Here is a 22055-nt window from a genome sequence, read left to right on the forward strand (position 1 = left end):
TCTGCTAGCCATTCTTGAATTTGTTTATCAACGATTTCCTGATTACAAAGGGCTAAACGTCTCGGGTGCTGATACACAGGTATTTCGTCGCTCAATATAATTTTCATGCTTACTGGAAAGATTTATGTCTAGACTCTTATCCCTTTTTTTAAAATTTGTGATGAATATATTTCCAATCTCTCCTGCCCACTGAATATCTTACTCATTTTGTTCTCTCTTTGGCATACTATGACAAAGACTACTATAGACAAACATCTATATCGTTGCGAATAGCAAACTTAGATCCATTTGCTGTTACACTTTTATTGACAGTGTTCAATATCGTTCGACCGAGTACAGCATCAAAACTTATGTCCTGATCTGGCACTACATGGAATATATGAATGATATGAATAATATGAACATAGACATAACTTTCCACTTTCACTGTAAGTGTCTAGTTCCGCTTAATAACTGTTTCGATCCAATCATAAAATAAATATTTCTTTGCATAAGACATAAACCAGCGCCAATATCTACGAGTTCTTTAAATATAACGTTAGAATATACGATGTTTTTAAGTTCTAACCCGGACGGAGTAAATTCGCTTGACGGCTGTATTACTACATCTTCATTTTCTACCACGTTTGAATTTCTCTCGTATTTAATTGGATTTTCTTGTTTGCACTGTGCCATTTGATGTCCTACTTTACCACATTTAAAACACTTTTGATCGTTCTTTGGACAGTCTCGTCTGATATGTGATGTATCCGATTCTTAGATGTATCAATTATTTTACCCTGATTAATGGCAACCGTCTTCAGGGCAACTGCGCAACCGAAATATATCAGAGAAAAAATAAATTAAAAACTACGTTTTATTTTTATTTGGAACAAATGACCTGAAGCCTGATAAGATCTTAAGATAAAAAAATTATTATTACACATATTCAATTTTTAGTAGAATGAAAAACAATTTAAAATCCAAAAATAGTCAAAAGTTTAAATTAACTTTTTTTGTATTTATTTTTATTTCCGATCCTACATTTACAAAAAGCTAATATTGTCCATCCATATTATCCATAGTGCTCTGACACTACAACCAATGTACCAACCAACCTCCAAAAACAAGCCTATCTCAGACATAAGTCACCAGGGCTGCTCGCACTCCTTTTCAATGTATGTTGTCACTTTTCACATCGACAACACCGGACCCATATTTTTCTTTCACGACGTAGTTTTAGACTGCTAAAATAATTATTAAAAAGTTTCGGGTAATCCATAGATTTTATTTATAAATGCTTGATTTAACAATATTAGAAAGGTGTAAAATATATGTATTTTTCATCGACCACCTCAGATCTAAAACTAAGATCCACACGACATGCATGCATCCTTGTTTTCAAGTGAACAAACCATTTCTGACATTCTACGTTCTCGATACAATTCAGTATCAACATTTTTTTCTTCTGCTTTAATCGACCCATTTTGACTGCTTATAATTGTAGCACTTGCATTTTTATCTACTGTAAATTGAATAGCATGTGCTGCTGGCTTTGTGCGTAGATAGTACATTCCAGTTTTGAGTCCAGATTTCCAAGAGTAGAAATGTATTGAAGTTAATTTTCCGTAGTTTGGCTCCGCCACGTGAATATTAAAAGACTGACTTTGATCTATGAATGCTCCTCTGTCAGCCGCCATTTTAATCGTGGACTTCACTGATATTTCCCATACTGTTTTGTACAAGTCGCGCACATTTTGAGGGATAACTTCAATATTTTGAATGGATCCGCGGCTTGAAACTATTTTATTTTTCATATCATCATCCCATAGGTCAAGTTCCGTTAAATCTCGTAACAAGTGATGGTTGACTACCTGAAATTCACCAGACAAAACGCGTCTCGTATATATATTTGTGGTATAGGGCTCGAATGATTCATTGTTTCCCATGATTTGCGCAGTGGAAGCAGTAGGCATTGGCGCCACAAGCAATGAGTTTCTAATGTCGTGTTCCTTAATAGCGGCCTTAAGTTTGTTCCAATCCCATAAATCAGATGGTTTCTTATTCCACATATCATACTGAAAAATACCCCTACTCGCTGGAGATCCCTTAAAAGTTTCATATGGACCATACATTTGGGCAAGTTCACAACTAGCTTCCAAGGCTCCAAAGTAAATTGTTTCAAATATCTGTTGGTTTAACAAACAAGCTTGTTTGCTCTCGTATGGGAGTCTCATTAAAATTAAAGCATCAGCTAGACCTTGAACACCAATACCAATTGGATGGTGCTTTAAATTTGACTTCTTGGCTTCTGGCAAAGGATAATAGTTGACATCTATTATTTTATTCAAATTTTTCGCAACAATTTTGGTTACTTCCTTTAGTTTCTTAAAATCATAGGTTCATCTCCAAGTATATGGCAAAAGCACCAGGTCTCTTATTACCACCCTGATCCACATAGCGCGCAACATTATTGAATACTCTTAGCATAGGCACTAATCCGTTGGAAGTGCCATTTGTACCGCATATCGAAGTTCCTTTAGCACGAATGCAATGTACGTTTAGTCCAATCCCACCAGCCGACTTAGATATCATTGCACACTGTTCTACTGTTTTGAATATACCTTCTATAGAATCAGACGTCATTGTTAAGAGAAATCATGACGATAGCTGAGGACGATTTGTGGCAGCAGCAAAAAGTGTTGGAGATGCATGAGTAAAATATCGCTCTGAAAGTAAGTTGTACGTTTCACCAGCTGCATCAATATCTTCGCCATGTATTCCAATGGCTACTCGCATTAGCATGTGCTGTGGCCGCTCAGCAACTTTTCCATTTATTTTAAGCAAATATGAACGCTCTAGAGTTTTAAACCTAAAATAGTTATAGCCAAAATCACGATCATATACCATGGCCGAGTTTAAACGGTCTGCATTATTTTTAACGATGTTATAATGATAACTAGAGACCATTGGAGAAGGATTATTCGTCTCTTTATTGACATGATGGTATAGCTCTTCGAAAACCTCTAAAATATAAGAAGAAAAAAATGTTATTTTATTTTAAAGTATACTAAAGAGGTTGCAGAAAGCAACAATATTTTTTGTTATATGCTTTGCGGCAGGAAAATAGTAAATTTTAAACAAAAATAACTGACGTAAATAGGAAAGAAGCTTCAGGTATGACGAGAAAAGGTGAAATAACTTCAGTTCATAAAGAACTAAAGAGCTGGACCGGGGTTAACTTTGGCCGCGCCGAAGTTTGTATACCGTTTTAACCAATTTTTTGTTACTCTTCCCTTAGCTTCGAAGTAGAAAAACGTTTTCATGATCTCAAAAGTCTTATGAAAGAACGGCATACCATCTTGCGCATTGTAGTATGTTTTTTTATCGTATATTTTGTATATAGTAAACTGACAAATATTATTTTTAAGACAGTAGCTTAAAAAATAACAATGCTATTGATAAGTCACTGTTTTCGACCGATCGTTTTAATAGGAGCTACATGATTTAGTCATCTGATTTTGATCAAAGTTAAACTAAGAAATACAAATTTTGAAAAACAATGGTTTCAACAGTAACGAAGTTATTGTTAAAAGTCACGGACGGACATGGCTATATCGTCACAACTGCTCATGCCAAACAAGCATAGTTTATAGGGTTGGAAAAGTCTCATTCTCTGCTTTACAAACATCTGACCAACTTTTAAATACCGTCTGCAAGGGCCGACAGTGCTGCCGCTAGCCTACTATGTCATTGCTTGTATGAGCCGAGCAGCAGAGCACACGCATACACACACAGACGCAATGCTACAAAAACTGTATGTGTATTCGTGCCGAACGCTGACGTATGTACATATATGATCAAAGAGCATGGATGAAAAAGAAGAAAAAGAAATTGCGTTTTTATGTATTGAATATGTAAAATTAGTATTGCCATAGACTGCAAGATTATTTAAACTTCGTCATAAGTTATTTAAACTTCGTCATTAAGGCGAAGCAGTTTACACTAATTTTGATGGCGCACGAAGCTATGCACATAAAAAAGGTGGAATATGCAGTTATAAGCTTTGTCGTTCTTTTTTCGTTTCATTTAGTTTAGTGGACAAGGTGTAAGCTATGAACAATAACAAAAGTGGTCGGGGACCGTTTGCGACCAAAATAGCATCAGCGATTAGGTTGTTGGTTTTTATAAATATACAAATCCAAGTGAAGTGGCAGAAAAAAAAGGGGATATAAGGTGAGAAAATTCGTTAAAAGATTGGCAAAGAACACGAAAAAGTTTGTGTTGAGAGTAGTTAGTAAAACATTTACTTAGATGAATATGAAAAAACTTCTGGTCCGACGTGAGAAAACAGAAATGTCCAGTAAATTGGTAGAAAAAACATCACCGTTAATTAGTTTATTGAGATAGAGGATCCTAATAACAAGCCTACGATTGTTAAGTGAAGAAAGATTAATACGAAGTCTCTCAGAATAAGGAGGTAGGCGATGATTCTGGTCCCAGCTATGACATTCTGGTCGTTAAAAGATTGGCAAAGAACACGAAAAAGTTTGTGTTGAGAGTAGTTAGTAAAACATTTACTTAGATGAATATGAAAAAACTTCTGGTCCGACGTGAGAAAACAGAAATGTCCAGTAAATTGGTAGAAAAAACATCACCGTTAATTAGTTTATTGAGATAGAGGATCCCAATAACAAGCCTACGATTGTTAAGTGAAGTAAGGTTAATACGAAGTCTCTCAGAATAAGGAGGTAGGCGATGATTCTGGTCCCAGTTAAGACAGCGTAAGGCGAACCTAAGGAACTGCTTTTGTACCAATTCAATTCTATGATCATCATATTAAGGATTCCACACAGGGGAGCAGTGTTCCAGAGTAGGGCTAACTTACAAAGTGCATAAAACCTTTCTTGTCAAATTCTTTGACCCAATATTTTGTGAAGCCAAGATGCCGTGTTGACAATTGAAGGCATTAAAGACAGTTTAGGATCAAGAATAACGAATAAATAGTCAAATCCTTTAAGCCTATTAAAAATATCCATTTACAAGAAAAAACACCTTATCCGAAAAATTTAATTTTAAAGCGTTTTTCAATAGGTGCGCTTCAATTTTTTTCCGATAGGGACGACGCAATATTTTTTATTCTTCGCTTGCCATTTGTAAACTTCATTAGTATACATTTCATCATGAAACGCTACACACTTGAACAACGATTGCAAATCGTGCAAATTTTTTATAAAAATAATCGTTGTGTTGCTGCTACTTTAAGAGCATTACGGCCATATTACGGTCCATTTAAACAAGCCATTCCGTTCGACAATCGACCGACTAATGAAAAAATTTGAATCTACGTTTTCGCTACATAATGTTCCGGTGCCAGTGAGAGCAAGAAGTGCACGAAGTGTTAAAAAAATTTCGGCCGCCAAGGATTCAGTTCAAGAAGACGCAAATGTGTCGCTAACACGACGTTCTCAACAATTGGGCCTTTCTGTGTCGTCATTGTGGCGAATTTTGCGAAAAGAGCTGACACAAGAACTGAAGCCGTTTGACCATTTGAAGCGACGTCGATTGGTAAATTGGGGTGAAGATCAACTTTTTTTTTCTAAAAAAATCTTCAGTGATGAAGCTCACTTTTGGCTCAATGGCTTTGTGAACAAGCAAAATATGCGTTACTGTGCAGAAAGCAATCCACACGTGATTCATGAGGCACCGTTGCATCCCGAGAAAAATCGGCGTCGTCATTGGCCCATATTTTTTCGTTGACGAGAACGATCACCACGTTACTGTCGATACCGCGACATGATAAACGATTATTTTTGACCACAATTGAATGGTATGGACTTGGACGACATGTGGTTTCAGCAGAACGGGCCCACAAGCCACACAGCACACGTTACAATTGATTTTCTGAAGAGTAGGTTCGATGAGCGCGTTATTTCCAGAAATGGACCGGTCGAATGGCCGCCGCTCTCGTGTGATTTGATCCTCTAGACTATTTTCTTATGTGAAGTCATTGGTCTACAGAAACAAGCCGGCGACGAATGGTGAACTCAGATTATTGAACGCGAAATTGCTGGAATTTCGGCCGATTTATGCAAAAGAGTGGTGGAAAATTGGGTTCAATGTTTGGACTTCGTAAAACGTGCACGCGTGGGTCATGCAAACAAAATCGAATTTCATACTTAAATGTATATGTTCAAAATCGATAATAAAATAAAATTAGTTAAAAAAGGCAAATCGTTTGTGTTTTATTCAAAAAAAAAAGTTGAAGCGCTCTTACTGAAAAACACTTTACAATCTGCTTTTAAATTGGCCTTGAAAAATTTTGTTACTTAATTTGGACAAAAAAGTCTAAAGTTATATTTACGATTAAAAGGATTTAGCTACTTAGCTACCGGACCACAAAAACCAACTTTGGTCTGTAGCAGAGCACAGATGGATCTCATAAAAGGGGTCAAATTTAGGAGAACTCCATTTCAAGTCGCTACATAGCTGGACTTGCCAATAAATCAAATTACTTGATAATAAAAAAAAATTTTGAGTTTGAAATGTTTCTTCGAATTAACAGGTATGCTGCAGAAATCACTGTCAGTTTAAATTCTGCGCGAAGAATCACAAGAGATTGGTGAGACGTAATCCATCTAATTGAATAGGTTGATCATTTTGTTGTACAACTGTTTGCCTTTAAAATTTACCAGGCGAGATCCTAAGTGCGTTAATGCTAATGAAGCGATCTCCGAGTGTGTTAAAGAAATCGGTAAATTCCTTTTTCAGAGATTGAGATGCGTAGTTCGCAGTACAAGGCAACTATTATAGTGATGCCGAAGCTGGTTTGGATACTTATAGCAGTAGCTTGTAGGTACTAAGCTTTGGCGTCTAAATTATTTGTTGCTTAGAAGGTATATTGTGGTATTTGAAAAATATTTTTTGTTGGAAATATGCTTTCGATATCAGCAAGAGTTCAGGAATAGTATCACTTGAGTTCAGGTATAGTGACAAATCGTTTTTGTGCTTGGAGATGCCGTTAGCATTCCAAAGATTACACAGGCCGACACTTTCGAGGTCATGAAAAAGTGTTCTAAGTTAAATACATAGGTCTTTTATAGTAATTTGGGAGTGCTGATCACGGCCCTGTATTTAGTTTTTGCCCATCACGTCAGGATTTCGAAAAAAATGCGTTCGAAATTATTCAAAGGACTCATTTTCAATATTTTCTAGTATATTATAAACAAATTATTATACTCTAAACGTTATTATTTTAACCTATTAATATATTTTAACCTATTAATATATTAGGTATGATTTAAACGCAATTTACACAAAATCAAAAGGGCGTTTCTTTGTTATCATGCATAATATCATACACATATCCAAAGTGTATGTTCCAAAATGCGTAAAATTCGAACCAAAAAGTATGCTATAGGGATTCGAAGAATTTGCAACTTCTTAATTTTAAAGAAATTTTGTAATTTTATGCATCTAACAAATTGTTTATTAGTAATGTTGGCAAACAACATGCATTTTTCTTAAACAAGAAATTTCACAATTCGTTAAAAATGTCGAAGTACAATTTTTAACTATATATATTATTTTGGGTGCCTATTTTCCAACCCCCCCTAATTTCACAATTTTTGGATGTGATGAACAAAAACTGAGTATGCAGTCAGAATCAGCGTACCCGAATTAGTAAACACCTTTCAGGTTAACGTCACGAAAAATCATGTCGACCTGTGTTATTATTCTGTATTAGCAGGTTTTGATTCAGCATCAGCGCCTGTATGCAGTTTTGCATTAACGTCATAAAGGTGTTAAGGTTTTGGTTAAGTGAGCTCAATAGGTCAGGAGGGACTATTTCACCACGTTTTCATCACGTTTTCGGCAATCTCAAACAATTATGACCTGTTGGAGGTTCGTTGGATTTTTCAATCCATGTCTTCATCTCCCGACCCTTAAAGCATCCTTGTCGGGTCTTCTTTGTGGGAGCGTTTTCAGTTTTTTGAACTCAGAGATATTATGCGTTTGCAAAACAATCAACCTTTTGCTATAGTTTTAAATAATATGGTATCTGGCTAAATTACCTTAACAGATATAAACTGGTGGTCATTAAAACCTCACCACCTCGATATTTCACGTTTTTTTTAAATTTTATTTATTTATTTATTTACGTCAACTAACACAGCAGTCGACGAAAAAGCTTAAGCTAAAGACAGATAGTAATTAATTGAAAAAGACAGCTTAGCTTTATACACAACTAAACATCCCCGACCCGGTGGAGGTGTTTTATTTGCATAAGGTGCCAGCTATGCCCCGGTTCACAGCCAATGTGGTCAGGGATGAGTTGCAGCCAATCCAAGTCCAGAATATTATTATTGGTTTCGCTGTAGATGATTAAAAAGTATAGCGCGAAGAGAAGTGACAGAAAGATGAGGAGAAATTAGGTGAGAAAGGTTGTTAAAAGATTGGCAAAGAACATGAAAAGGTTTATGAAGAGAGTAGTTAGTCAGACATCTACTAAGGTGAATAGGAAAAAAGTTTCTGGTCCGACGTGAGGGAACACAAAAATATAGCGTATCTAGTAAATTAGTAGAAATGACTTCGCCGTTGACTAGTTTATGGAGAAAGAGAATGCCAAAAACGAGCCTACGGTTGTAAAGTGAAGGAAGATTAATAAGAAGAAGTCTGCTAAAATAAGAAGGTAGGCGAAGACTCGGGTCCCAATTAAGACCGCGTAACGCAAACTTAAGGAATTGCTTCTGTACCGATTCAATACTACGCTGGTGAACATCATATTGCGGATTCCACACTGGCGAGCAATATTCTAGAGTAGGGCGAACTAACGAAGTGTATAAAACCTTTGTTACGTAGGAGTCATCAAATTATTTGGCCCAATTTTTTATGAAGAAAAGAAGAATGCATGCTGTATTGACAATTGAAGAATTGTGAAAATTAAATGAAAGATTTGGGTCAAACATAACGCCTAAATCTTTGAATGATGGTACACAATCTAACAGAATAGACTTAATAGAGAAATGAGCTAGGAACGGAGACAAACGACTGAAAGTCATAAAAGAACACTTAGAGGCATTAAGGGGTTACGCCACCCCTGAGGTCCAAAAAACAGGTGAAAAAAAGAATTATTGCTGTGCGGCCAGTATACAATTTAGGAAAAAACTTTTATTATACACAGATTAAGGGTACTTTAAAGAATATTTTTTGAAAAAAAATAAAATTTTTGAAAACAAAATGTCGGAGATATGGGCCGTCAAGTGCCACCATGATTTCTAAATCCTTGCAGGTGGGGTGTCTTTATTTCTCGGCTAGACATCACCCGAAAAATCCAAAAAATAAATCTTCTTATTTAGGAAGGCTATGGCTATCCGCCCACGTAGGATTTTTTTTTTAAATTTTTTTTTGGCAAAATGGCGGTTGTTAGAAAAAAAACGCTCGTTTTCGGAGAACATTTTTGGCTAAAAAAATGCAGAACTTCCAAACAGGACCTTAAATCAAAAAAATCGTGGGCGGATACCCAACACTGTAAAAAATATGTGGTAAAAATTTGAGCCAAATCGGTCCAGTAGATTCGGAGATATTTGACACCCCGGTTCAAAAAAAGTAGTTTCGAGAAAAACGCAAAAGAAAAAAATGTACCGCGTCAGGTATGTTCATACAAGTATACAGAAGTGTGTAGGTCGCTATGGAAGAGCGGGAAACCTCACACTTTTGTAAGTTTGTAATGGGATATAATAAGAAATGTTGTACTTATCAGGAATTCCGCCGATGCAAGCTGGAATAGCGGAAGGATATCCGGCTCGAAGGACCAATGTTTGTGGAGGGGCGGAAGGATCCAAATAAGACGCAAGTGGTTGGCGGGTGCCAATTTCTGCAGGGGTCTGGTGAGTGAGTAATGCAATTAAAACGCGCGAGAACTTCGTTTAAGATTAATTCTGGTTTATTTCTATTTATGTTACATGTTAGATGTCCCGACACACACGAGAATGTTTCGGGTTGAAAAAAGGTATATTATCGAAAGCAATGAAAGAACAGGTGTTCGGGTTAGATGCTCGTACTGGATTGAATATGGCGATTTACAGGAGAACCCTTCGTCACCCTCCTTAGTATGACCGAATTCGGTTTTGGAAAAAACCCTACCCCTCACTCTCTGCTGTTCACCCGGTGGCATGAACATACCGCCCCCCTTTGCAACAAGTTGCAATTGCCTCGCTGGACATGTCTAAGGATGGGGGATGGCAGCGTTCTGGATCGCCAACACACGGGTGGAGATGGAGGGGGAACTTTGGATGCAGATGGAGTAGGCGGCACGATGGCTGATGACCTCTGGATAGAAGTCCGAATGAAAGGCGGGTGCCTTTCGGGTCTTTGCTCTTTGGGTTGGATGTAGGCGACTGAGCTGTCGATGTGCAAGAGCGTGTGGTGTTGCTTGCCACATCGATGGCATCCTGCTGTGCTCCTGCAGGAACCATTGGAATGCTCATGAGCCAAACAGTTCGGGCAGTATCCGTTGCTCAAGACTACCCGTAGCCTGTCGTCAGCTAGTAGTCCTCGAAACTGTCTGCACTGACGGAGCGCGTGTGCCCCTTGACAAACGCGGCACCTGAAGCAATTGGAACTGCGTTCTAAATCGGATGGTGCTGCTGTCCTTAGAGACATCTTCGGACTGCTGGAGGAGGTGGACCGAGACCTTCTGGATTTTCCAGTAACGGATCCACAGAGAACCCATCCGAACATCGTCTCGATCCCCACGAAGGAATCACCAACATTCTTTATGATTCGTTCCCCAAGGATAGTGGGAAGGAGCTCGGCTCCAAGCACCAAATCCACAGGAGCTCTTTGGTGAAATTGCGGATCAGCGAGCGGAAGGTCAAGCGAATCCTGCTTCACCTTATTCGGGACGGCGCGGGACGGAAGTGCTTCAGCTACAATAGGCAGCACCACGGCGACTGCTTGGAACCGTCGCAGCGGTTCGTCAGGAGGAGAAATCTGTAAGCGGCACACTTTGTCGCCGCTACCCAATGCCGCGAATGCTAGTTGATACTTTGCAGCTTGGAGGATTAATCAATTCAAACATTCTTTGGGAAATAAAGGACGCTTCGGATCCCATATCAATCAAAGCGCGGATTTGAAACTGCTGGCCACGATGATGAATAGTTACCCTCGTAGTACCCAGGAGGCCAGTGTTGCGAGTGGAGGCGAAGTAACTTCCCACGTTTACATGAGGGCTGCTGGAAGAATCTGAGGACGCAGGATTCGAAATTATACAAGCATCAGGTGCTGAGCTCTCTTGCACTTGAGCGGAAAAGGCCTGAGCTCGTGCCGTAGGTTTTCAAATTACGGATGGAAAGGTCTGACCGCTAGAGCTTGGTTGAAGGACATCTGTGGCCTCTTGTACACGGTGGCGATCAGTTAGGAATCGATTAAGGTCGTCCCAGGATGAGACGGCGGTCTTATTTGGAACGGACTGTTCCCACAACAGAAGGGTGGATTTGGGCATTTTGCTCGTACAGATTGCTATAAGAAGGATATCCCAATTGTCTGTACGAGCTCCGGAAAGCCGCACACGGCAACAAAGTCGGAAAGAGACATCGTAGAGTGTCCTCTGAGCTATTACGAGTCGAATGGCAACAAACGTGGACTTAGAGCTCTCAAGCGAGGAGATCAAAACGAAGCTGTAAGTGGACTGTATAATTTAAGGATAGAGGAGGAGTGAGAAGGAGAAATGTCTCCTCTTTTTAATGACCACAATGAATAAGCAAAGATCGCATAAATGAAATTAGAAGGATTTAGAATATTCCCACAACTAATAATTATAAGGCCGATAACTTTTCAACGAAGGAGAAAAAAAAAAAAAAAAACTTGAAATTAATTCATTAAACGGACAAGATCAATTTCATGGATCTGTGAGGAAAAGATCAAAATGCACCAAGACAAGCCAAAATATTAATTCCATATAAATAAAAGGTTTTTATTTTTTTTTAGAAAATATTTTGCGAATTAAATTCAATCAGTCGATTGAAATATTTTTGCACAATACGAAAATCACGAAGGAAAATATGGATGTCGTGACCGAGTCACGGCTTGGCTCAAGTGTCAGCACTGATGAGACTTGAGTGTCAGCACTGATCGGGAGTCAGCTGTTCTGCCGTGTTTTATGTTTTGTGAATTTAATTAATTGTAAATTGTTTAACGAAAATCACGATTTCCTGCTTTAGTTATGTAGGTTTCGAATTATTAAATTGCGGAAAGCCAATCGGAGTGGCTGCAATTAATTTTGTGTGAGTGAATTTAAATTGTATGTGGACATATGTATGTACGTATGAGTGTGGTTACCGCGGCAAAAATTATTACATTTGTATGTACATATGTATGTATGGATGTAAAAATTATTTGACATAAATAATTTATGCCGATGGACTAATGATCAGCACGTGAAGTGTACTTTACACTTTAGGTAAAGGTAAGTGGTACTTTATAAATTCATTCTCGATTATTAAACACCTTTACTTGCAGGTTAGAAAACAGCTGTTTTTACATGTATGTATGTATGTATATGTGTGTATATACATACATATGTATTGCTATGCAATTGGACTTTTGGACAATCAGAATTTCGAAGAATGGTAAAAAAAATGCACTTCCTAAACACAAAAATGATCGGACCATGTAACCTGAACAGGTCAGGTATGTACATACAAGGATATAATAAGAAATGTTGTACTTATCAGGAATTCCGCCGATGCAAGCTGGAATAGCGGAAGGATATCCGGCTCGAAGGACCAATGTTTGTGGAGGGGCGGAAGGGTCCAAATAAGACGCAAGTGGTTGGCGGGTGCCAATTTCTGCAGGGGTCTGGTGAGTGAGTAATGCAATTAAAACGCACGAGAACTTCGTTTAAGATTAATTCTGGTTTATTTCTATTTATGTTACATGTCCCGACACACACGAGAATGTTTCGGGTTGAAAAAAGGTATATTATCGAAAGCAATGAAAGAACGGGTGTTCGGGTTAGATGCTCGTACTGGATTGAATATGGCGATTTACAGGAGAACCCTTCGTCACCCTCCTTAGTATGACCGAATTCGGTTTTGGAAAAAACCCTACCCCTCACTCTCTGCTGTTCACCCGGTGGCGTGAACAATTAATAAACAGGGTAAATAAGAGTGGGCCCAGATGACTGCCTTTGTGGACACCTGAGGTAACTCGAACAGTTTTACATATTGAGGAACGAAAAGACACCTTTAGGGTTCTGCCAATAAGATACGATTTTAACCAAGCCAAGTTTCGTAAGAAGCATAGAATGATCAACCGTATCGATGTCATGGTGTACAAAGGTAGTCAATTTTAAAATGTTGGTAAGCGACGAAGGACCTTTCATGAAGCCACGCTGACAAGGAGAAATATTGGATCTGGATAGGTGTTGAAGGGAAGACGTAATCATTTTCTCAAACAGCTTAGGTATTGCCGAAAGTTTGGCAACGCCACGGTAGTTAGAAGCATCCGATTTGCTACCCTTTTTAAAAAGCGGAATAATAAAAGACTCCTTCCAAATATCAGGAAAGCTACAAGTCTCACTCGATATAAAGAAAAACCGAGATAAAGTGTTTGATAGGGAAATCCAACACATTTTAAGGATGCAACTAGGTATATTATCAGGACCGGGAACGAAGGAAGACGTCATAGATGACAAGCTAGAGATAATACAGTCTTCAGTAATACTAGGAAAAAACATACAATTTAAATGTGGGATTGAGAAGGGATAGGATGTGGGACCCGAAGCAGTAGTAAAATAAGTCGACTGAAAGAATTTACCAAACAGATCTACAATATCTGAATCATTATTAGCAGTCTGGTCATTAAGTCTGAAGGTGAAATGTAGTAAATTAGAGCGTCTTTTGGAATTAACAAAGTTGTAAAATCTTTTAGGGTTTTTATAAAATTCAACCTTACAGCGAACGATATAATTAGAGACAGTAGAGACATTCACATAAGGAAGGCATTTACCAATTAAAGAATTAAGAGCAGAGTAGAAAGACCAATCAAAAGATATAATAAAGTCGTTAAGAAGATTGAAATTTGTTTTACGAAAACATCTATTGTAAAAAATAGTAACTTCAATGGTAGGGTGATTATGATCTTCAGGTTTCACTAGGGGCTGTGTTCGGTATACAGAACTAACAGTGGGATCAGAGACAAAAACAAGATCAAGGATTCTTTTAGAAGAGTTAAGGAAAGAATTCAACTGATATAAGCCAAGAAATATTAGGCAACTTGAAATCACCTAAAACTATAAGGATATCACGATCTTTAAGACGATTAAAAAAAGTTTGCAAAGCATCAGAATGGTGCATATAGGTCATGATATCAGAAGCTGGATGAATATTTGAACAAGAAATAAATAAGATAAAGTTGGAACATATAACTTCAACGCAAATAAACTCAACACCTAAGGGCAGGTCAATCGGCACAACACTTGAACGCAGATTCAAGTTGACAGCAATGAGTACTCCACCGCCACGACGACCAACACGATCAAGCCTATAAGAAATAAAGTTATTAGAAAGAATTTCATTATCCAAAACAGAGGAGTTAAGCCAAGTTTCAGAGAAAGCTAATATGTCAGCCGAAAAGGTTTGGCTATCACAGAACAGGTTCGAGAGCTTGGTAAGAAGTCCTCTAACATTTTGATAATGAATGCAAAGACTAGACTTTATTAGTTTTTTTGAAGCAGAAGATTAATTAGGAAGGTGGACAGGCAACGGACGGGAGCGCTTATTGGGCGCAAACTCGTGTACAACTAGGCCCTCTGCCCAGAAATTAGTGTCAACCATAGCTGAGAAATACTCATTTGGTACTGTAATTTTAAAAGAGGAGATTTCGCGAGGCCTAAAAAACTTAAACTTTTGATATAAAACTTAGCAGGGCATATATTACCAATGTAAGCTACCACAGACGACTCAGAAGTATCTGAAGCGAGCCTAGAGATAAATAATTGTTTGCGATGAGGGACTACAGTTAGTGAAGGCGGAGGAGTATTGGAATCCGCAAGAGATTGAGAGTCAGCATGATCCTGTAATTGATTAGAGTTCCCGTGAGAGATAGATTGAGGTACACCAGGGCTTGTACTGGGTACTTTAATCTGAAAAGAAGAGCATAAAGAGGGACAAGAAGACGGTGTAGGCGAAAGTAAGATGGGAGAAGATGCAATAGAGAGTGCTGGCGACTGCTTGCGAGGCAACTCAAGGGTACATTTCTTGGGCGACTTCTCAGAAGGTGGAACAAACTTGAATTGCGACAATAAATGTCCGCTAGAGTCACACTCGTTATACAGCTGTTTGACCAGTTTGTTTAAAGAAAGAAACTTTAAACGAAGATCCCTATACATACGGCTAAAATCGAGCTGCTGGCTGGCACAAGATGGGCAAGTCCAGCGCATTAAGCCAAGCTCAGGCTTTGACACAGACAAACCAGAAAATTTGTCGTATTCGCGGCCATTGAGGCCAGCACATTTTAAGTGAATAAGATTATCGCAAAGCCAACAAGATATTGCTCTATACTGATCATCAAAACGATCAGAATGCTTGCAAGTAGGTAGACAACAAGCCATTATAAAGCCAAAAGAAACACAAGGCAAAAAAAAAAAAAATAAATAAATAAATTTATATATATAAGAATAAATAGAAAAAATTTAAAAACACAGCACAAAGATAATTATTTTATATAATTATAAAACAAAGAGAACATCTAGAGTGAGTGAGAGAGAGAGAGAGTGCAAGAACAGTTATAAGCCGAGCTTTGAGAGGCGGCCTTACAAAAGTGATTACGCGGGAGAGAAGCTGAGCACAAGCACAAAGCAGATAGAACAACAAAGCCACTAGCACTGATGGTATGTTGGGGTCGATGAGGGGAGCAACTCCAGAAGCAATGACGATAGAGAAAAAAAAATAAAAAGAAAAAAATTAAATGCACCAAACACTAATCACGAAACAGAAAAACTGTTTAAACTATTTAATTTGGCGAATTATGGAAATAAAACACAAGGGTGTCAAGCGAACAACACCAGTGAAAGCGTAAAAAAACTAAGCACAATTAAAAACTGAGAGAAAACAATAAATATTAATAAAAACTCAGGAGCTATATGCAAAAACACGACCGTCACGTCAGAGAGCAGAAGCTTTATTATGTGCAGCATCTCCAAAGTATAACGCTTGTTGTAATGTTGTTCTTGGTCTATTATGTTTGCTGCGTCGAAATTTGGTGAATGTCCACAGGCGACCGTAAGTGCCGTTTTTTGTACATTAGAGTGTTGACGAAGTCTATAGTCAGATCTAGTTGATTTGCACAGACCGACGGACGGACGGACAGACGGACATGGCTATATCGATTCAGCTTCTCATGCTGATCAAGAATATATGTATGTCTCTCAATGCCATTTCTCACATTCGGCCCTCCTGACGGTACATTCGACCCGAATGACGGTCCCCACAATTTCATATATTCCGATACAGTTTATGTCCTATTAGGCCCTTCCGCCTGTCCAACTTTCTCTACTTCATATTTTCCATGATTTTTAATTGCCGTTACTTTATAAGTTCCTAAATACTTTCCTTTAAGTTTCGGACCAACGCCATATTGGGTACGCTTAATAGAAACCAAATCATTTATTTTGAATTGTTTTCGCTTTAGATTAGATTCTTTTCTCTTTAGATTAGCTGACTTCTTGTTCTCCTTCTGAATTCGTTTTATATTTTCAACTGCCTCCAATACCGGTTAGGATCCTAAAAGGAGCTATCTTGGTACTTCTAGGTGCCGTATCGTTGATGATTTGCTGAACTTTCCCTACGTATTTATACCATGAAGCTGGATTATCTAAACTCATTTTAGCTAACATTAGAATAACAATCTTGTGAATCCTTCCAACCTGCCCATTTCCTCGCGGTACTCCGGTGGTAATCAATAAATGCACGATGTCGTGATCCTCGCAATACTTTTTGAAGATATGAGAAGTAAAGCCTCTATCAGATATTAATCGTACTGGGTTCCCCAAATTTGTTGCTTGAACTTCTAAACACCGTATCACTTCATCTACGCCTGTGCTCCTATTATCCTTACCTATGATTTCTGGATCAAATCTTGCGTTTTCTTGACGGAAAAATGACCCTGGGTATGCGCAAGTCTAATAATCTCATGTTCCATTGACGAAGGCACTACAATCAACTCACAATTAGGGTCTTTAAAGAGAATCTCGGTTTCTATATAGAAGAAGTCTTCATAACTTTCTTTTTCGACTAGTGTCCTTACTGCCTTGGTCCACTCATCTTGCAACTGGGCTTCTCTTAATCGATGTTTAATAGTGTCCTCAACAAGCATAAAACATGCAAAACGACTCCATGCATCGAGGTGCCTCATTTGAGTACCTGATCGATGTACAATAACATATTCAAAATCCTGAAGATATAATAGCCCAACGAGCAACTCTCAAAGGATCATCTTTCTTTTTCATGGTCATAGCGAATGCGTTACAATCAGTAACTATGGTGAATCGAGATCCTAGGACATAAAGCAAGCACTTCGAGTTCGTAAGAATGATACTTTTCTTCGCACAATTTTATCTTACGACTCATATATTCAACGGGATAAAATGAATTATCCTCTGGATGTTTTTGTAACAAAGCTGCCCCAAATCCGTATTTTGAAGCGTCCACATGTATTTCAGTTTGCAATTTCGGGTTAAACAATTTAAGGACGGGTTCTTTAGTCAACGCAGCTCTTAGTTCTTCGAAAGCGAGTTTGTGTATATCTTTGAATTCAAACTTCGAATCGTAATGCATTAAATCGGACAACGGTTTGGCGATTACTGCATACCTTTCAATAAACTTTCTAAAATACTATGTTAGACCCAAATAAGTTAGACCCAAAAATCTTTGTAACCCCTTTTTGCTACTTGGGATGGGAATATTCAAAACAGCATGCTTTAATCAAGTCTCGTAACACAACCATTATGAATCTTGTAAATACAGCAGCTGAATTAGAAATACCGAAAGGAACATACAGGAATTCAAATTGTCCACTCTGAGTAACAAAAAAAGTGTATTTCTGAGAGCTTTCGACTACCGGTATTTGAAAAAATCCGTTGAAAACATATTGGCACCTTGCAACATTTCTAAAACGCTGTCCATATAAGCCATAGGAAAATTATCATGAAGAATCTTTTCGTTTAATTTCCAGTCACAGCATAAACGCTTTTGACCATTCTTTTTCGAGACTAAGACAACTGGAGACGCGTACTCAGAAGTACCGGTTTTAATTATTTTCTCTGCTAGCCATTCTTGAATTTGTTTATCAACGATTTCCTGATTACAAAGGGCTAAACGTCTCGGGTGCTGATACACAGGTATTTCGTCGCTCAATATAATTTTCATGCTTACTGGAAAGATTTATGTCTAGACTCTTATCCCTTTTTTTAAAATTTGTGATGAATATATTTCCAATCTCTCCTGCCCACTGAATATCTTACTCATTTTGTTCTCTCTTTGGCATACTATGACAAAGACTACTATAGACAAACATCTATATCGTTGCGAATAGCAAACTTAGATCCATTTGCTGTTACACTTTTATTGACAGTGTTCAATATCGTTCGACCGAGTACAGCATCAAAACTTATGTCCTGATCTGGCACTACATGGAATATATGAATGATATGAATAATATGAACATAGACATAACTTTCCACTTTCACTGTAAGTGTCTAGTTCCGCTTAATAACTGTTTCGATCCAATCATAAAATAAATATTTCTTTGCATAAGACATAAACCAGCGCCAATATCTACGAGTTCTTTAAATATAACGTTAGAATATACGATGTTTTTAAGTTCTAACCCGGACGGAGTAAATTCGCTTGACGGCTGTATTACTACATCTTCATTTTCTACCACGTTTGAATTTCTCTCGTATTTAATTGGATTTTCTTGTTTGCACTGTGCCATTTGATGTCCTACTTTACCACATTTAAAACACTTTTGATCGTTCTTTGGACAGTCTCGTCTGATATGTGATGTATCCGATTCTTAGATGTATCAATTATTTTACCCTGATTAATGGCAACCGTCTTCAGGGCAACTGCGCAACCGAAATATATCAGAGAAAAAATAAATTAAAAACTACGTTTTATTTTTATTTGGAACAAATGACCTGAAGCCTGATAAGATCTTAAGATAAAAAAATTATTATTACACATATTCAATTTTTTAGTAGAATGAAAAACAATTTAAAATCCAAAAATAGTCAAAAGTTTAAATTAACTTTTTTTGTATTTATTTTTATTTCCGATCCTACATTTACAAAAAGCTAATATTGTCCATCCATATTATCCATAGTGCTCTGACACTACAACCAATGTACCAACCAACCTCCAAAAACAAGCCTATCTCAGACATAAGTCACCAGGGCTGCTCGCACTCCTTTTCAATGTATGTTGTCACTTTTCACATCGACAACACCGGACCCATATTTTTCTTTCACGACGTAGTTTTAGACTGCTAAAATAATTATTAAAAAGTTTCGGGTAATCCATAGATTTTATTTATAAATGCTTGATTTAACAATATTAGAAAGGTGTAAAATATATGTATTTTTCATCGACCACCTCAGATCTAAAACTAAGATCCACACGACATGCATGCATCCTTGTTTTCAAGTGAACAAACCATTTCTGACATTCTACGTTCTCGATACAATTCAGTATCAACATTTTTTTCTTCTGCTTTAATCGACCCATTTTGACTGCTTATAATTGTAGCACTTGCATTTTTATCTACTGTAAATTGAATAGCATGTGCTGCTGGCTTTGTGCGTAGATAGTACATTCCAGTTTTGAGTCCAGATTTCCAAGAGTAGAAATGTATTGAAGTTAATTTTCCGTAGTTTGGCTCCGCCACGTGAATATTAAAAGACTGACTTTGATCTATGAATGCTCCTCTGTCAGCCGCCATTTTAATCGTGGACTTCACTGATATTTCCCATACTGTTTTGTACAAGTCGCGCACATTTTGAGGGATAACTTCAATATTTTGAATGGATCCGCGGCTTGAAACTATTTTATTTTTCATATCATCATCCCATAGGTCAAGTTCCGTTAAATCTCGTAACAAGTGATGGTTGACTACCTGAAATTCACCAGACAAAACGCGTCTCGTATATATATTTGTGGTATAGGGCTCGAATGATTCATTGTTTCCCATGATTTGCGCAGTGGAAGCAGTAGGCATTGGCGCCACAAGCAATGAGTTTCTAATGTCGTGTTCCTTAATAGCGGCCTTAAGTTTGTTCCAATCCCATAAATCAGATGGTTTCTTATTCCACATATCATACTGAAAAATACCCCTACTCGCTGGAGATCCCTTAAAAGTTTCATATGGACCATACATTTGGGCAAGTTCACAACTAGCTTCCAAGGCTCCAAAGTAAATTGTTTCAAATATCTGTTGGTTTAACAAACAAGCTTGTTTGCTCTCGTATGGGAGTCTCATTAAAATTAAAGCATCAGCTAGACCTTGAACACCAATACCAATTGGATGGTGCTTTAAATTTGACTTCTTGGCTTCTGGCAAAGGATAATAGTTGACATCTATTATTTTATTCAAATTTTTCGCAACAATTTTGGTTACTTCCTTTAGTTTCTTAAAATCATAGGTTCATCTCCAAGTATATGGCAAAAGCACCAGGTCTCTTATTACCACCCTGATCCACATAGCGCGCAACATTATTGAATACTCTTAGCATAGGCACTAATCCGTTGGAAGTGCCATTTGTACCGCATATCGAAGTTCCTTTAGCACGAATGCAATGTACGTTTAGTCCAATCCCACCAGCCGACTTAGATATCATTGCACACTGTTCTACTGTTTTGAATATACCTTCTATAGAATCAGACGTCATTGTTAAGAGAAATCATGACGATAGCTGAGGACGATTTGTGGCAGCAGCAAAAAGTGTTGGAGATGCATGAGTAAAATATCGCTCTGAAAGTAAGTTGTACGTTTCACCAGCTGCATCAATATCTTCGCCATGTATTCCAATGGCTACTCGCATTAGCATGTGCTGTGGCCGCTCAGCAACTTTTCCATTTATTTTAAGCAAATATGAACGCTCTAGAGTTTTAAACCTAAAATAGTTATAGCCAAAATCACGATCATATACCATGGCCGAGTTTAAACGGTCTGCATTATTTTTAACGATGTTATAATGATAACTAGAGACCATTGGAGAAGGATTATTCGTCTCTTTATTGACATGATGGTATAGCTCTTCGAAAACCTCTAAAATATAAGAAGAAAAAAATGTTATTTTATTTTAAAGTATACTAAAGAGGTTGCAGAAAGCAACAATATTTTTTGTTATATGCTTTGCGGCAGGAAAATAGTAAATTTTAAACAAAAATAACTGACGTAAATAGGAAAGAAGCTTCAGGTATGACGAGAAAAGGTGAAATAACTTCAGTTCATAAAGAACTAAAGAGCTGGACCGGGGTTAACTTTGGCCGCGCCGAAGTTTGTATACCGTTTTAACCAATTTTTTGTTACTCTTCCCTTAGCTTCGAAGTAGAAAAACGTTTTCATGATCTCAAAAGTCTTATGAAAGAACGGCATACCATCTTGCGCATTGTAGTATGTTTTTTTATCGTATATTTTGTATATAGTAAACTGACAAATATTATTTTTAAGACAGTAGCTTAAAAAATAACAATGCTATTGATAAGTCACTGTTTTCGACCGATCGTTTTAATAGGAGCTACATGATTTAGTCATCTGATTTTGATCAAAGTTAAACTAAGAAATACAAATTTTGAAAAACAATGGTTTCAACAGTAACGAAGTTATTGTTAAAAGTCACGGACGGACATGGCTATATCGTCACAACTGCTCATGCCAAACAAGCATAGTTTATAGGGTTGGAAAAGTCTCATTCTCTGCTTTACAAACATCTGACCAACTTTTAAATACCGTCTGCAAGGGCCGACAGTGCTGCCGCTAGCCTACTATGTCATTGCTTGTATGAGCCGAGC

General features: G+C 37.6%; 2 protein-coding genes and 2 pseudogenes across 2 annotated transcripts; all 4 read right to left on the minus strand.

The window, feature by feature from the left end:
- Positions 1–1246: 1246 nt before the first annotated feature.
- On the minus strand, positions 1247–2372 carry LOC124460983 (ribonucleoside-diphosphate reductase large subunit-like; the record flags this gene model as incomplete). Its single annotated transcript, XM_047012573.1, has 1 exon — positions 1247–2372. A coding segment is annotated over one exon (1026 nt), but the record flags the coding sequence as incomplete, so codon positions are not given.
- Positions 2359–3027, minus strand: LOC26530063 (annotated as a pseudogene).
- A 16523-nt stretch (positions 3028–19550) lies between these two features.
- Positions 19551–20676, minus strand: LOC124460984 (ribonucleoside-diphosphate reductase large subunit-like; the record flags this gene model as incomplete). The annotated part of the gene is made up of 1 exon (XM_047012574.1): positions 19551–20676. A coding segment is annotated over one exon (1026 nt), but the record flags the coding sequence as incomplete, so codon positions are not given.
- Positions 20663–21331, minus strand: LOC124460970 (annotated as a pseudogene).
- Positions 21332–22055: the final 724 nt, after the last annotated feature.

Source organism: Drosophila willistoni, unplaced genomic scaffold (genome assembly GCF_018902025.1).
Source record: "Drosophila willistoni isolate 14030-0811.24 unplaced genomic scaffold, UCI_dwil_1.1 Seg169, whole genome shotgun sequence".
NCBI classification, from domain to species: domain Eukaryota; kingdom Metazoa; phylum Arthropoda; class Insecta; order Diptera; family Drosophilidae; genus Drosophila; species Drosophila willistoni.